Consider the following 15,059-nt stretch of genomic DNA (forward strand, 5'->3'; position numbering starts at 1 on the left):
ACCAGCCAGCCTCCAGTGATGACGAGGGCGTTCTTGCTGGACTCTGTGAAAAACTGCTCCTTCAGCTTCTTATTGCGTCCTTGAGGGTCGTTGCGCCTTTGGGTCTGTCTGTTCCTCAGCTGAACACTGAGAGAGAAAAAAGAAGAGAGTCAGAAACCAGACGCTGAATCTCAAGCCACTGACACATTCACAGACGTCAGCTGACACGCACTTCACGTCCTCTCCGTAGTGGATCTTCATATCCTCGGTCAGCAGCTGGCAGGAGAAGCCGATGTTCTCAGCGGTCTCTGAGTATGAGACAAACCAAAACCCATTAGAAATCAAACCTACCTCGCTTAAAATAACACAGTATTTCACGAGCATCACTCACCTTTCTTGTCTCCGGTCAGAACCCAGATCTTGATGTCAGCTTTGGCCAGTTTTGCAATGGTTTCTGGAACACCGTCCTGAAGTTTATCTTCAATGGCTGTTGCTCCAATCAACTGAAACAATAAACAAATGACACATTCATCACACACACACACACACACACACAGAGATATACACACATTAATATCCTAATGATTTTTAGCATAAAATAAAAATTGATAATTTTGACCCATACAATGTTTTTTTGGCTATTTCTACAAATATACCACAGAGACTTAAGCTGCTTTTGTGCTCCAGGGACACATATCAGTCAATCACTAGTCCCTTCCCTGAAATGAATACTGATTTTCCTTTCTTATTTCCCTACCAGAAGGTTTTTCTCGATCTCTTCGTACACCAGGTCCAGAGCCTCGTCACGGTTCCCCATCGAAACGCTTGCAGCCTGGTGTTTCTGAGACCAGGCGTCGAACTCCGCCTGACTGATGTCCTTATAGCACAGACACAGAGTTCGCAGCGTCTCGTTCGCAAAGATCTGAAAGAAGAATCCAACCGTTTAGCACACAATGCATGCTATTCTTCTGCTTTAAGCAAGAAACTACAGGAAAATTTTTTTGGCCTATTTTGGCTTTTCATAATGTGCTGTTTCAGAATAGTGGAAAGAAAACATTTAATTGTTTATCTTACTGCACTTTTAATCTGTAGATTTCAATTACAATACATAATATTCTGAAGGGTTTTACTGAGGGGTGTGTTCATATATAATTCGATTGTATTACTGCACATTATACAATACATATATTTAAAGGATGTTTTTGTTTAAAGGAATTTTTTCTCAACTTCAGCAGCACACACATACATAAAGATTTATAGTTTTATTTTTATCTATATTCTAAAAGTTTTTACAGAGGGGTTTGTTTATATATAATTTTCCTGATTTTATTCCTATTATTTTTTTCACAGTATTTTATGATTTATTGAGCAATAAAAAAATCCCCTCTGTAAAAACGTTTGACTCTAATATGTCAGAAAAATGAAACCAGTATTATTAAGTTATGATTGGTGTCAATGCCATCAAATCTGACAGTGCATCAACTTTACAGTCTGTTCCTCACAAAAAGCAATCCTATGCCTACTGAGACTTTGAATCTGGATTATTTTAGTACCAATGAGATACTATTATAGTTTTTCTGTTTTCATTTTAATTTTAGCATTTTTTGTGCGTTTTATTATTAAAAAAAACGTCTGTAGTTGTTATAAATTTTTATTTCAGTTTTAGTTTTACTTTTTAGTGCATCAAGATAAACTAAATTAAAATGAGAAATGGTGCCTTGCTAAATAAGTTTAAGTAGTTTTATATTTGTTTTTGTTATTAAATTTTATTTCTTTTTTTGTAGTATTGTTGTTAGATGTTTGATGGATACAAAATAAAAGTTTTTGTTTACATAATATATGTGTGTGTGTACTGTGTATTTTTATTATGTATATACATATAAATACACACACATGCATGTATATATATATATATTTAAGAAAAATTTGTTATGTTTATATATTAAATATATTTATATATGATATTATTTATATTATAAATATATACACATGTAAATATTTTCAAAATATATGCTATATGTGTGTGTCTTTATATATACATAATAAATATACACAGTACACGCAGTATTATGTAAACAAAAACTTTTATTTTGGAATCGTGATTAATCATTTGACAGCACTAATTTCAAGTTTTATTTTCCTGGTTTTATGGTCTTAATTTTAGTTAAATATAATAGCCCTGCTTCTGGAGTACTTTTATGCTATTTTATGGTGCTTTTTTCTACTTTTTGGAGCTTAAAGTGTTTAAAAAATGTAAATGTACTTATAAATTCTCCATTAAACATTTTCTAAAAATTCTTTGCATTGCATGGAAAAAAAATTATGTGATGATATCTTGGCTGAAGTGTCCCTTTAATTTGCAATGGCATGCTGAACCTCATTAACATATGCAAATGAATTTGTTAATAGTGTTAGTACTCACGTCCAGAGCTTCTTGCGTGGTTTCTTTATTCTGGCTATTGGCATCCAGTCGCTGGTAGATCACAGTGTCCGCGCCCTTACAGTACAGACGGATTTTACCATCTGGAAATCTCACTACACACAAACACACACAAGAGTGAGAAACAGGGGCCGGTGACTGACAGACAGGAAGTGAAGAACAGAAAGAGCAGGAGGAGACTCACGGATGATGGACATGCGCTTGCGGTCGCTGTTGAAGTCGAGCAGAGCGAGCATCTCATAGGTCTCCTCGTGGTCCAGCTCCATGATGGTGATGGTGTCCTGCGTTCGGGACAGGAACACGAACCCAAAGTTGCGTGCGGCCGTGACCAGAGCGCCCTCGTCAGGAGACGCGGCCTGGTACACCAGCTCATCTGAACACAGAGAAAACAAGCAGTACATAAATTAACTTTAAATAATATCTGCTGCATTTTTCTGAACTTTTGACTGATTCGATCAGATAGTACACAAAGTAGGATTAAGAAAGCTATATAATTCTGAGATGAAAGCAAACATGATTGATTACTGTGTGAATGGTTTATTTTTGCATAATCTCAGCAGATAATGATATTTTTATCTCCTCACCCCCTTTATGCTCCACCATGACGGTGTGGCACAAGGACAGGAGTTTAAAGAACTCCAGTATTTGCGGATCCTTCTTCGAACGGATACAAGAAACGAGGAAACTGTCTTCAAACTGGAACTTATTGTCGGCGTGTTTATTCCAACTGAAATCCACAGGCTGAGTAAAAATGGGAGAGAAAGGGAAATTAATATCTGTGACTAATCAAAGATTTTGACAAAAAAACGTCAAGTTAAAAGAGTAGGTTAAAATGACATTAGCTTAAACTGAATGAAATCACGTCATATGTTGAATACGTAATAAATAAAATGAATAAACGTACTCTCTATAAATAAAATCACTATCTAAAGTTAATAAATAAAATTAAACTATACAAATCTGCACTTTATAAATAAAACATAAATCAAATAAATAGTTTATGAATGCATTCTAGATTAATAAAAATAAATGTGTAGTCTCTATAAATAAAAATAAAATCCTATAAATCCACTCTCTATAAAAACAATTAAATAAACAAACAAACAAAACTCTAAATGTACTTTTAATAAATAAAAATCAATCATTCAATCAATAGATAAAACTATGTAAATATATATGTCTATAAATGTATATAATGTCTATAAATATAATTAATCAATCAATCAATAAAACTATAAATACACTCTCAATAAAAACAAATACTAATCAATCAATCAATACAATGATAAATGTACTCTCAGCAAAAACTGTTAATGCACTCTCTATTAATAAAGAATAAATAAAATCAATCAGACTATCAATAAAACTACATAAATGTACGCTTTAATAATACGCTTTAAAATACGCCATGAATAAATAAATAATAAAATAAAAACTATGCATAGACAGTGTATATATGTATCACATATTTTAAAATTATATAGTAAATAAATCAACTTTTTTAACCACTAATAAAATAAATAAGTAAATAAATAAAAATTCTAAAATGCTTTCTGCATACGTACCTTTCCACGGTCCAAGGCCACACCGTCTGCACTGGTGGGATCACCTATAGATCAACACAGAGCACTTTCAATTATCACGCTGATTCAGTTCACTGCAATATTAAAGCAACAAGACTTTAAAATAATAGCACTTTAAACAGTGCTAGATAACGCACTAAGGCTACGTTTGACTATCATGTAGTCAAAAACTGAAGTTTTTCCCTTGCATTTTTATAAAAGTTTCACATATAAACAACAATGTTTTCAAAACGATTCACGTTTACACATACCCACGAAAACGGCCAAAAACACTGCATTACGTATGCCAGGCCAGTAGTTGGCGCTGTCACCTTATTAGTAAACAGTACCTTTAGAGACGTTATGATTATATGTTATAATGTTGGTGAAGTAAATCCACACTTTGCTGAAGAAGCGTTAGCAAACTCTTGAGCAGCAACAACAGAACCATGTACTCCGCCATTGATGTGTATGTTTGTTCATGCTTGCCTTTAAAATCAACACGTACTGCGCATGTCTACATACCGAACACGTACTACGCACGCGCATTACACGGAAACCATAACAGAAACTTGCAAAAATATGCATTTTCAGTTTCTAAAACACCGTTGTTGTGTAAACGAACAGTCAAAACGCATAAAAAGTTTCCAGTTTTTGGCTGAAAACTTGCCGTGTAAATGGCCCCTAAAGCACACTTCTGAGTGCAGACTGCATGTAGTCACTCATTTAATACTCCCTGTTAGAGTTTTATAAGCATGAGCAACTGTAATAGCCTCTAATAATGTGATGTAATCAAGGTAAAGGAGTGCTATTGAAGCACAAAACAGATGATATCAAGTTATTTCATGGCAAGGTCGAAGGTGTCAGCGTGTTTTAAACTCATCCAGGTCAGAAACCTGACCTGTGTGAAACTAAAGCCTCAAATCTCTCCCACAGTCTCACACACACACACACACGTCTCTGGAGTCACAGACATAAACGTGAGGGCTGAGGATTATATCCGATCAGACACGACACGCCTTTGACACACCTCCAAATACATTCAACACTTGTATCAGCTCTTTTCATACTTGATTTAAATGCATCTACTGGTCTGACAGATAAAAACTCAATAACAAGTGGTTAAATTTCACTCAACTTGGCTGCATGTTTTAACCCTGTAAAGCCTTACATGTCAAATAGTAGTTAGAAAAACTTAATTTTTTTTTTTTGATTCATGATTTTTTTGTTGATATTGTATTATGATGTGGTGATATTATAGAGGAAAAAACATATTCTGAGGCCCAAACTGAGCAAAAATATGCAATTTGGTGCAGATGATTTCAAAAATATGTTTCTAACAGTATAGCAGATACTTAGATAAAATTATATAAATATCAGTTGTCACTCTATATCTCCAATAATATGTCTTAGTTAGAGGGGATTTAAATGGTCAAAACATATAATGCAGTGCAATCCAATGACGATTGAGAGATAAGAACAAATAAACGTTCCTCAAAAGCTTGGTGAGCATATTCACTTTTTTTTTTTTAAATGATATCTGGAAAATCAAGTAAACCTAAGTTGCTTCAGTCCAGTGTTCATTCGGAAATATTACTAAGAATATCAAAGTTATTCTCATGCTCACTATATAAAAATCTGATTTTACTGTAAAAACACACATAAATCATGAGCTGAAGGTGACTGTGTGTATAATTACACTAAAAGGACTTTGACGATAATAAAGCAGCTATACGACTTTAATAATTTATCAAATTATATTTCAAATTTATTTTATATTTTACATAATTTTTATTTTAAAGTTTTAGTAATTTTGTTTATTGTTTTTGTATTTTTTTTGTGTTTTTTTTTTTTATTTTTTTTTTTTTTTGTTTTTTTTTTATATTTTTTTGTTATTTCAGTACATTAAGTTAAATCTAAATTAAATAATCTAAATCTAAAAAACGAGAAATATTGCCTTGGCAACTACAGTAGTTTCTTATATATATTATTTTATTTCCATAAATGTTTCCATTTATTTTAAGCAACTAAAATGTATTTTTTTTTTTATAGTTTTAGTTTAAGCTATAATAAACCTGTTGTGTACAAGAAGTTTTGATTATGTTGATTATTTAGAAACTGTTGTACCAACTAAGATATTTACAGGGTTAGCTTGCTTACAAAGTTTCTCTAAATGCAAGGCTGGTGGTTTGTCTCACCGTAAGTGCGTCCTTTAATGGTGCACTTCTTGAAGGCCATGATGTTCTGCGTGAGCGTGCCGGTTTTATCAGAGAAGATGTACTCGATCTGCCCCAGCTGCTCGTTCAGTGTGGTGGTTCTGGCTTTGGCCGGCGTGTCTTTGTCAGCGTAGTACATCTGCAGATCCCAGTTAATGAACTTACTCTGACCCAGGCGGATCACCTCCACGCTGAGGGAACAAAAACCAGTGAGTTATCTGAAGAACAATGCCATCTGTGTGCTCTGAGAGCGGAGGAGAGGCTGCTGTCGTACCTCACATAGAGAGAAATGGGCACCATGGTGTTGAGGATGATGATGTAGCCCCAGAAACTGAGGAAGCCTCGGTAAGATGAAGAGTAGCCGAGGCCGTCGTACAGATACCAGGCCTTCGAGCCGATGCTCTCGTACCAGTACGTGTGTCCGATGGCCAGACCAGCACACAACAAAACCAACAACCCAAAGATCTACAGCGAGAACCAGACAGAGATGAGAAAGGATTTATTGCATTGTGTTATTAGGCTATTAATGCATTATCTATAAATAAAAACAAATGTATAAAACTTGCACAATAAATATGATAAATAAATAAAATTCTACAAATGGTCTAAATAAAAAAAATAATCTATTGATAAATAAACTCGAATGCACTCTCTTCTCTGTAAATAAGATTAATAAATAAAAACAAATATATAAAACTTGCACAATACATATGATAAATAAATAAAATTCTACAAATGGTCTGTATAAAGAAAAATAAAAAAAAATCTATACCATGTACTATATAAACAAATGAACTCAAATGCACTCTCTGTAAATAAGATTAATAAATAAAAACAAATATATAAAACGTGCACAATAAATATGATAAATAAGATTCTACAAATGGTCTATATAAAGAAAAATTGTAAAAAGATTATATACCATGTACTATATAAATAAATAAACTCAAATGCATTCTCTGTAAATAAGATTAATAAATAAAAATATAAAACTTGCACAATAAATATGATAAATAAAATTCTACAAATGGTCTATATAAAGAAAAATAAAAAAAAATCTATACCATGTACTATATAAACAAATAAACTCAAAAGCACTCTCTGAAAATAAGATTAATAAATTAAAACCCAAACTCTATAAAGATTTTTTTAAATGTACTCTATAAGTAAATCTAAATATATAAATAAACTCTATAAATGCACTCTCGATGAATAAAAAAGAATAAATAAATCCGAATTCACGTTGATTAAATAATTGTAAAATTACAAATATTAAATAATGACAACTATTTAAATGCACTCTCTATAAATAAATACAACAAAATAAAAAAAACATACTGAATAAAGTAAACAAAATTCAATAAATGTGCTTTCTATAAATAAGATTAATAAATAAAATTATTGTATAAACTACTGTATACATAAAAATACTGAATATAATAAAGAAAAATGCACTCTCTATAAACAAAAATAATAGATAAAATATACATGCACTTATAAATAAAAGTGAAAATATAAACAAACAATGATTTAAACAAATATAGATAAATACTCTATAAATAAATACAACTAAAAATTGCACTCTCTGTAAATAAGACTAATAAACTATAAATTCACTATAAATTAAAATGCTGAATAAAATAAAATTTGAATGCACTCTCCATAAACAAAATAATAGATAAATAAAATTATGAAAGCACTATAAATAAAAATAAATACATTGTATGAGTGCATTCTCTGTAAATAAATAAATTAAACTTCTATAAATCACTTTGCATAACTACATTTAAACTCAACAGCACTCTCGGTAAATAAAACAATTAAATACACCTCTATCAATAAAGTAATAAAACAAACCTCTATAAATACACAATGCATAAATAGCAATATACATAATGACTTGTGGGTGTCAGTGAACTGTGTTTAACTGACCGTGTAGACCATGTAGTTCATGAGTTTATCAATCAGGGTGCGTTTGAACCTGGTCTTCCCTCCGTTCCTCATGATTTTAGTGTCATTTCCTGTAGAACGAAACATCACAGCTGCTTTTACAAACACAAACACACGCTGAACCGTGATCGTGAGAGTGTGTCGGTCGGAGAAGTGTATTGAACTGAAATGTGAATATGGCCGTGGCGTGGGTCAGTTTTGTGTTTCTTGTATTGTATGATCTGAGTGTTGTGTTGTTCGGGTGGGTAACTCTGAGCGTCCCAGATCATCGTTCCCACAAACTTATCCAGACGGTTGTTGGGCTCCTCACACATGATCAACGCTGAGAAAGACACAACACGAGAAACTGCACTGCAAATTCTCTGAATGGTTACACGGAAGCATTAACATTTGCAAGTTGCTTGGTTTCGAAATTTCACTGAGCACTCATTTTGCAGCATTTTGTTTTTAGTGAGGACAGAAAAATGATGCTGGATGCTGGATATTCACGAGCCGCACCTGGTTAGCACATGGTTTGAGGCCAAAACGTGTTTATGCATGTAAAATCACAATCAAGCAACTACTCGCACACAGATTATCTGCTGGTCTGTGTCCAAGTCTGTCTGTACTATACTATAATAGGTGTAACACTCACCATTAAAGCGGGCCAACTGATCCTCCTCCTGAAGACGCTCGTCAGTCACCTTGAGACCCATCTTAAACTTCAGATTCGTCTCTCTGGACAAACAAACAATGAGAAACAACACTCATAAAAGTCATTTGACAACAAGAAGCACTCAAACCAACTCCCGTCCTCTTTCATGAAGCAATGAAAAATATACATTTAATTTCAATATTATTTTTATTTATTTATTTATTTAATTATTTTTATTTATAGATTTTTTTTATATATATATTTATATATATATATATATATTTCGTATTTATTTTATTTTATATATGTGAACCTTGAGCACAAAAGCAGTTTTATGTTTGTGTTGTATATTTGTAGCAATGGCCAAATATTAATTTTATGGGTAATAATTATATATTTTTCTTTTATGCCAAAAATCATTAGGATATTAAGTAAAGATCATGTTCCATGAAGATATTTTGTAAATTTCCTAGCATAAAAATATCAAAACCTAATTTCTGATTAGTAATATGCATTGCTAAGAACTTCATTTGGACAAATTTAAAGGTGATTTTCTCAATATTTAGTTTTTTTTTGCACCCTCATATTCCAGATTTTCATATATTTGTATCTCGACCAAATGTTGTCCTCCTAACAAACCATACATCAATGCAAAGATTATTTATTCAGCTTTCGGATGGTGTATAAATCTTAATTTTGAGAAATTGACCTTTATGACTGGTTTTGTGGCCCAGGGTCACATATATATTTTATTTCAAATTCAAGTTGCTTGCAGAGGATATTTCACCAATATTATAATATTTTTAACATTAAAAGACTTATATTAAAATGAGAACGGTTTTATAAATAATATTTAAAATTACATATATTTATGAAACAATGGAAAAGTACACAGACATAGCAACTGAATTACGATTCTATTGTATGTAAAAAACTAAATTAAGCAAGTTTAAACAAATGAAATGGAAAAATACTTTAAAATGTAAAACAGAGGAAAAGCAAGCATAAACATGACAGCAAATGAACATTTAAGGTGTGTGTAATGAATTAGGATCCATAAACACAGTGAAATTCATCAATTTAAGGTTTCTCGCTGTAGATATTTCACTAATATTATAACATTTTAAGCATTCAAAAATTTTAATGAAAATAAAAATTTTATTAAATATGAATTATATCAATCAAATATTTTAATATTTATTAAACAATTTAAACACAGACGAACACAGGAACTGAATTATGATTCTATTGTATGTAAAAGACAAAATGTGTTGTGTTTGGACTAAAACAAATGGAGTGAAAATGTAAAAAATGTTTAGAAATGGAGAAAAAGCCAGCATAAACCGAAACAAAGGGTGTGTAATGACAATCAAATGATTCATAATTAGGATCCATAAAACTATTTAAATATAGACTAATGTGAAATACTTCAAGTTTCTTATTTTAAAACACCACTTGCATTTGAAAAACGTATTAAATATTTTAAATAAAATATTTAAATATTACATTTACAATTTTTTAATATTAATGAAACTATTCAAAAGTTCACAGACAGACAAAGCCAGGACCTGAATTATGATTCTTTTGTACGTAAAGAAAACTAAATAAAGCGATTGTGTTTGGACTGAAATGTACGAGACAAAGAACAAATCCATTACACAACTTCCATTCAATGAGCGTTCGTAATGCTGACATGAAGTCATCAATTTACACAAAAACTGATTCATGCATTGGTTTTGGCCAGAACAAGTCGATTATGACTACTGTAAAAAATCATCTTAAAATAGGCATTGCGTGTTGAAATAGTTGTCTAAAAGTGTGGAAATTTGCAACAGTGTGATTCAGAGGCTTAATAAACTAATGCATGGTGTGTTGTGTGTTTAAGGTGTCTCTCACCCGTCCAGCTCCGCCGTCTCTACATAACACAGACTGTTGGGATTTGAACTGGACAACAACAGAATATCGGCCTACATGAGGTCAAAACACAGGTGAGGATGAGAAACCAACTAAAACATGACATCAAACTGATGAATGAAGTGACTGGAGGGGTGAAGAAACATACATTAAAAACTAGATGCAGAATGGAGCATAAACATGACATGAAACCAAATCAATATTCAAGGTAATGTAATAACAATCAAATTATTAATAATTAGGATACATAAAAATAGGGAAAAGCCCAGAAACAAGCATAATTCAATCAGGCTCTCATTAAAATAGACAATAATGAGATATACTTCAGGTTTCTTAAAGTGGATATTTCACTAATATCATAAAACATAAAAATAAGGAAATAAAAATTAAAAAGATTTTATTAAATATTTAAATGTATAAATATTACGCTATATCAGTTAAATATTTTAATCTGCATTATTTTATTTCATGTATATCTCATTAAATATTTATTTGTATTTAAAATGGCATATAGCAAATCTACATGTCTCAGAAAAAATTGTTAATTTAATGGATCAGTTTATTTATTTTAATGTAATTTTTTTATCATTTTTTAATCTTTTTTTTTATTTGTATAATGTATAAATGCTCTACAACAGATGAAGACAAAACTCAAATGGCGCATGAATAAAATAAAATAAAATAAAATAAAATCTCAACAGGAAAGCAAATAGATTTAAAAATAACTCACCGGGATAAATTCGTTTTTCTTTAGTCTGACCACGTCACCAACTTGTAGGTTCATCCATCTGGTTTCTTCAAACCTGAAAAATGAGAATTCAGCCTTACGTTTACATAATATTTTTCCCCTGACAAACATGAGCACTAATCTCAAGCACTTCAGTATTAAAGCAGATTAAAGTTCGGTCTTCACCTGCCATTGAGCAGCACATCACACCTTCTGTTGTTGATTTCTTTGTCCATCCTGTGTCGTGCCTTTCAACGAGACACAGATCAGATGACAGAAACCATTAGCACGTCCTGACAATGAAGGGCTGCCTCTCAACAAAACCATTCCCTCAGAAAGCACATGCAGGGACTCACCAGGTCGTCCACCAGGTCTTTAATGGCAGTGATGCCCAACACCAGCACTAACGGCACCAGGGTGGTGTACCACGGCAGCGTGGAGATTTGAGGAATGATCTGAAACATTCAAACACACGGATTCATATTCAGAAAACAACACCAAATCCAAAAACAATCCTGGTCATTTTCAAATATTACATCAATAAATGTAATAAAATTAATCTTTATCATATAATTTTTTACATATGAATATATATGTGTGTGTGTGTGTGTGTGTACTGACCAAAATCCTAATAAGGGGGACATCTCATTGAGATTTTGACAAGCCCACATAAATGTATTTTTTGGCTGGGTTTTGCTACAATATATACCTGATTATCACAACTACTTTTGAACTGCTTTTGTCTGAGGCTCCGGAAAAATCTACATATTGAGAAACATCACCTTTAAACACACACATCTATACTTACACGTTTACTTTTCAAAAAAATCTGACATAGATATTTACATAGATATTTTTGTTATTTTTTTAATATATCTTTTTTTTAGATATTTTTTTTATTATATACATTAATACATATTATTTTTATATTATTGATAATTTTTTTATTTTTATTATTATTTTAATATTTTTTTTAAGATATACATTATACACACACACTACGTTTATTTTTATAAAGATCTGACATATATACAATTTATTTTTAATATCATATCAACATTTTTTAAGATATAAGTTAATACACACATGTTCATATTATTTTTGAAAGAACAATTATTGAAACTTAAATAAAACCATTTATTAAATAAAACAAAATATTTAATCATTTTTTACTTTTATATTTATATGCTCCATACTCATATCAACATATATATGCTGAGTGACAGATGTAAATCTGCGATCCTGACAGAGTGAGGTCCACTGTGGCAGTGTTTGTGGGTTTATACGGCACCTGCAGGATCAGCAGACACAGGAAGTAGAGGTTGGCCGCTCTCTTAAACTGCTCGTACAGGTTCAGCGGCAGGAAGGTGAGGAAGTTGTATTTGTAGGTCTTGATTGCATTGCCTTAAAATGAAAAGAAATTCAAGTTATTATCAAACTGGTGTAAAAACTTTAATTCTTCATTTTTGCAAGTTCTCATCCCAAAAGGACTGAATTGTGAACAATTAAGATATGTTTTACATAAAACATTACCTGACGAATGTGAAATAATATATCAATATTTCACAGAAAAATTCAAGGCTTTGTTAAGGAAAATGGCTTCTCGTGTACCCCTAGGCTCTTCAGTAAGTTTAATGGTTGTTAGTTGTGAAATTATGCAGATTAGTTTTTCAGGAGCTTTCTTAATTATGAGGCTGGAATAGCAGATTAATACATTTGAAACTTTAAACATTTTTATCAAAAAACAAAAGTCAAAATAAATGCTTGTCTTTGGGTAAGGATTTTATGGAAGCTTGTTTCCCCTGCAGAATAATAATAAAAAAAAAACCTTATTGTGACGAGTTTATATCACATAATTCAGATATGAATTTTTTTTTTTAATTCTTAGAATTTCTCACAATTTTGACTTTTTTTTATCCCTCAGAAGTCTGCATTTATTTCTAGCAATTTTGACATTTTTCCCAGAATTCTGAGATTTGACATAAAAACAGATGGATTGAAATTCTATATATATATATATATATATATATAAATATATATATTTTTTTATCTTGGAATTCAGATGTGTTTTTCTCAGAATTGCCAGAAGGCAAGTCAGAATTCCAAGACATAAACTCCAAACGTCCAAATAAATAAATAAACAAAAATAAATAGTCACAAATATATTTTTTATTTTTAATCCCGTGGCAGAAACAATCGTCCAAACAGGTTCAATTCAACTGTTACATATTCATGAGTCTGATTCAATGGGTCTCTGCAATTCATTTGCCTGTTTTTCTATTTTAGTTCCTATTTTTCTCTATTTCAGTTCCATTCACTCTCTTTTTCTCGTTTAAAATTTTAGTTACCAAACCCAACTGATTTCCATAAATGTAAATCACGACACAACTATATCTGCTCTCGTAGGGTAACATTTCAACCTCAAGACAAATCCAGTCATCGCTGCTTGTATCTCACGCAGAACACGACACACGGCAAACCTCAAGACATCTGACACTGACGGACTCGTTTATCCAGTCTTAGATAATTGTCATACCAAAGATCTTAAACTCCACCGTTCTGAACAGAGCTGTTGCATGTTTAACATGAAAATGATGTAAGAAATTGAGCATAAAATTCTTAGTTTAGACCATAATAGAGGCCAAGCCCCAAGGTGTTAGAGTTATTTAACACAACAAAACAGATAAGAGACTAATTGCAAACAAAATGCATGACGTGTTACTTAATTTTCTGGAGTTTCCAAAGATATAAATGTCTCAGACTGAAGTGTAATACTAAGATTGACTTGCAATGTTTGTTAAGTCACTGAGTAGAGCGATGAACCATGAGTGTAATCAATACACAGAAATGTCACCTTTGAAGCTAAACTGTGTGACGTTGTTGTTATTGTTTTTCAGGTGAATTCAAAGGTGATTCGTGATTTATCTGACTGAAAATTAAACATTTGACAGAGAAAAACAGATATAGTAACATTTCAGAGTCCCTTTTCAGAAAAATAAAAATTAATTTGTTAATCTGAACACTGGTTTGACCAATTCGTACAATGATTGTAAATGTTTTATGTGATGCAAGCTTGAAGCTTGTTGATGATTATGGTATAGTAAAAGTATAGTTTCACTTTCATGGTCCATTAGTTTAAGATGAAAACACCTTCCTGCTTCAAACACACACTGTTTGTTGTGTAAACAGTGGAAGAATCCAGCATGTGAGCGTTTAGTGTTAGTAAGGGGTGGGAAAGCATTATCTGAGGATGCTCGCAGTATTTGCCAGGACAATCTCTAGAGTCGAGCGTCTTAAAGGCACTACTTTTGCCTACAAGCTCACTTTAAGCACCACATCACATCAACCCAAAATAAAAGCATAAAATTAAAAAAAATCATCTTACCATATAAAACACCAAAAATCAAAAATCTGGAATAATTACGATTTTCTTTTTATGCTTTTGAAAGAAGTCTCTTCTGTTCGCCAAAGCTGCATTTATTTAGATCAAAAATACAGACCAAAAATACATAAAAATTGTGAAAATAATTGTGAAATATTATTACAATTTCAAACATCTGTTTTCTATGTGAATATATAATAAAATTTAATTTATTTCTGTGATCAAAGCTGAATTTTCAGCATCATTACTCCAGTC

At 31.6% G+C, this 15,059-nt stretch overlaps 1 protein-coding gene across 1 annotated transcript in view; it reads right to left on the bottom strand.

The window, feature by feature from the left end:
- atp8b1 (ATPase phospholipid transporting 8B1) overlaps nucleotides 1–15,059 on the bottom strand; it is a 36,682-nt gene that overhangs the window by 6,622 nt on the left and 15,001 nt on the right. The window contains exons 4-21 of the mRNA XM_042747770.1: nucleotides 12,714–12,827; nucleotides 11,779–11,877; nucleotides 11,609–11,670; nucleotides 11,426–11,498; nucleotides 10,678–10,748; nucleotides 8,782–8,864; nucleotides 8,329–8,469; nucleotides 8,130–8,242; nucleotides 6,472–6,662; nucleotides 6,180–6,388; nucleotides 3,985–4,028; nucleotides 3,004–3,160; nucleotides 2,604–2,792; nucleotides 2,402–2,514; nucleotides 737–901; nucleotides 371–482; nucleotides 212–287; nucleotides 3–126 (exon numbers count right to left, since the gene is read on the bottom strand). Coding sequence (XP_042603704.1) covers nucleotides 3–126; nucleotides 212–287; nucleotides 371–482; nucleotides 737–901; nucleotides 2,402–2,514; nucleotides 2,604–2,792; nucleotides 3,004–3,160; nucleotides 3,985–4,028; nucleotides 6,180–6,388; nucleotides 6,472–6,662; nucleotides 8,130–8,242; nucleotides 8,329–8,469; nucleotides 8,782–8,864; nucleotides 10,678–10,748; nucleotides 11,426–11,498; nucleotides 11,609–11,670; nucleotides 11,779–11,877; nucleotides 12,714–12,827 — 2,136 coding nt within the window. The remainder of the gene's footprint in view (nucleotides 1–2; nucleotides 127–211; nucleotides 288–370; nucleotides 483–736; nucleotides 902–2,401; nucleotides 2,515–2,603; nucleotides 2,793–3,003; nucleotides 3,161–3,984; nucleotides 4,029–6,179; nucleotides 6,389–6,471; nucleotides 6,663–8,129; nucleotides 8,243–8,328; nucleotides 8,470–8,781; nucleotides 8,865–10,677; nucleotides 10,749–11,425; nucleotides 11,499–11,608; nucleotides 11,671–11,778; nucleotides 11,878–12,713; nucleotides 12,828–15,059) is intronic.

This window comes from Cyprinus carpio, chromosome B21 (assembly GCF_018340385.1).
Source record: "Cyprinus carpio isolate SPL01 chromosome B21, ASM1834038v1, whole genome shotgun sequence".
In the NCBI taxonomy this organism is placed as follows: Eukaryota; Metazoa; Chordata; class Actinopteri; order Cypriniformes; family Cyprinidae; genus Cyprinus; species Cyprinus carpio.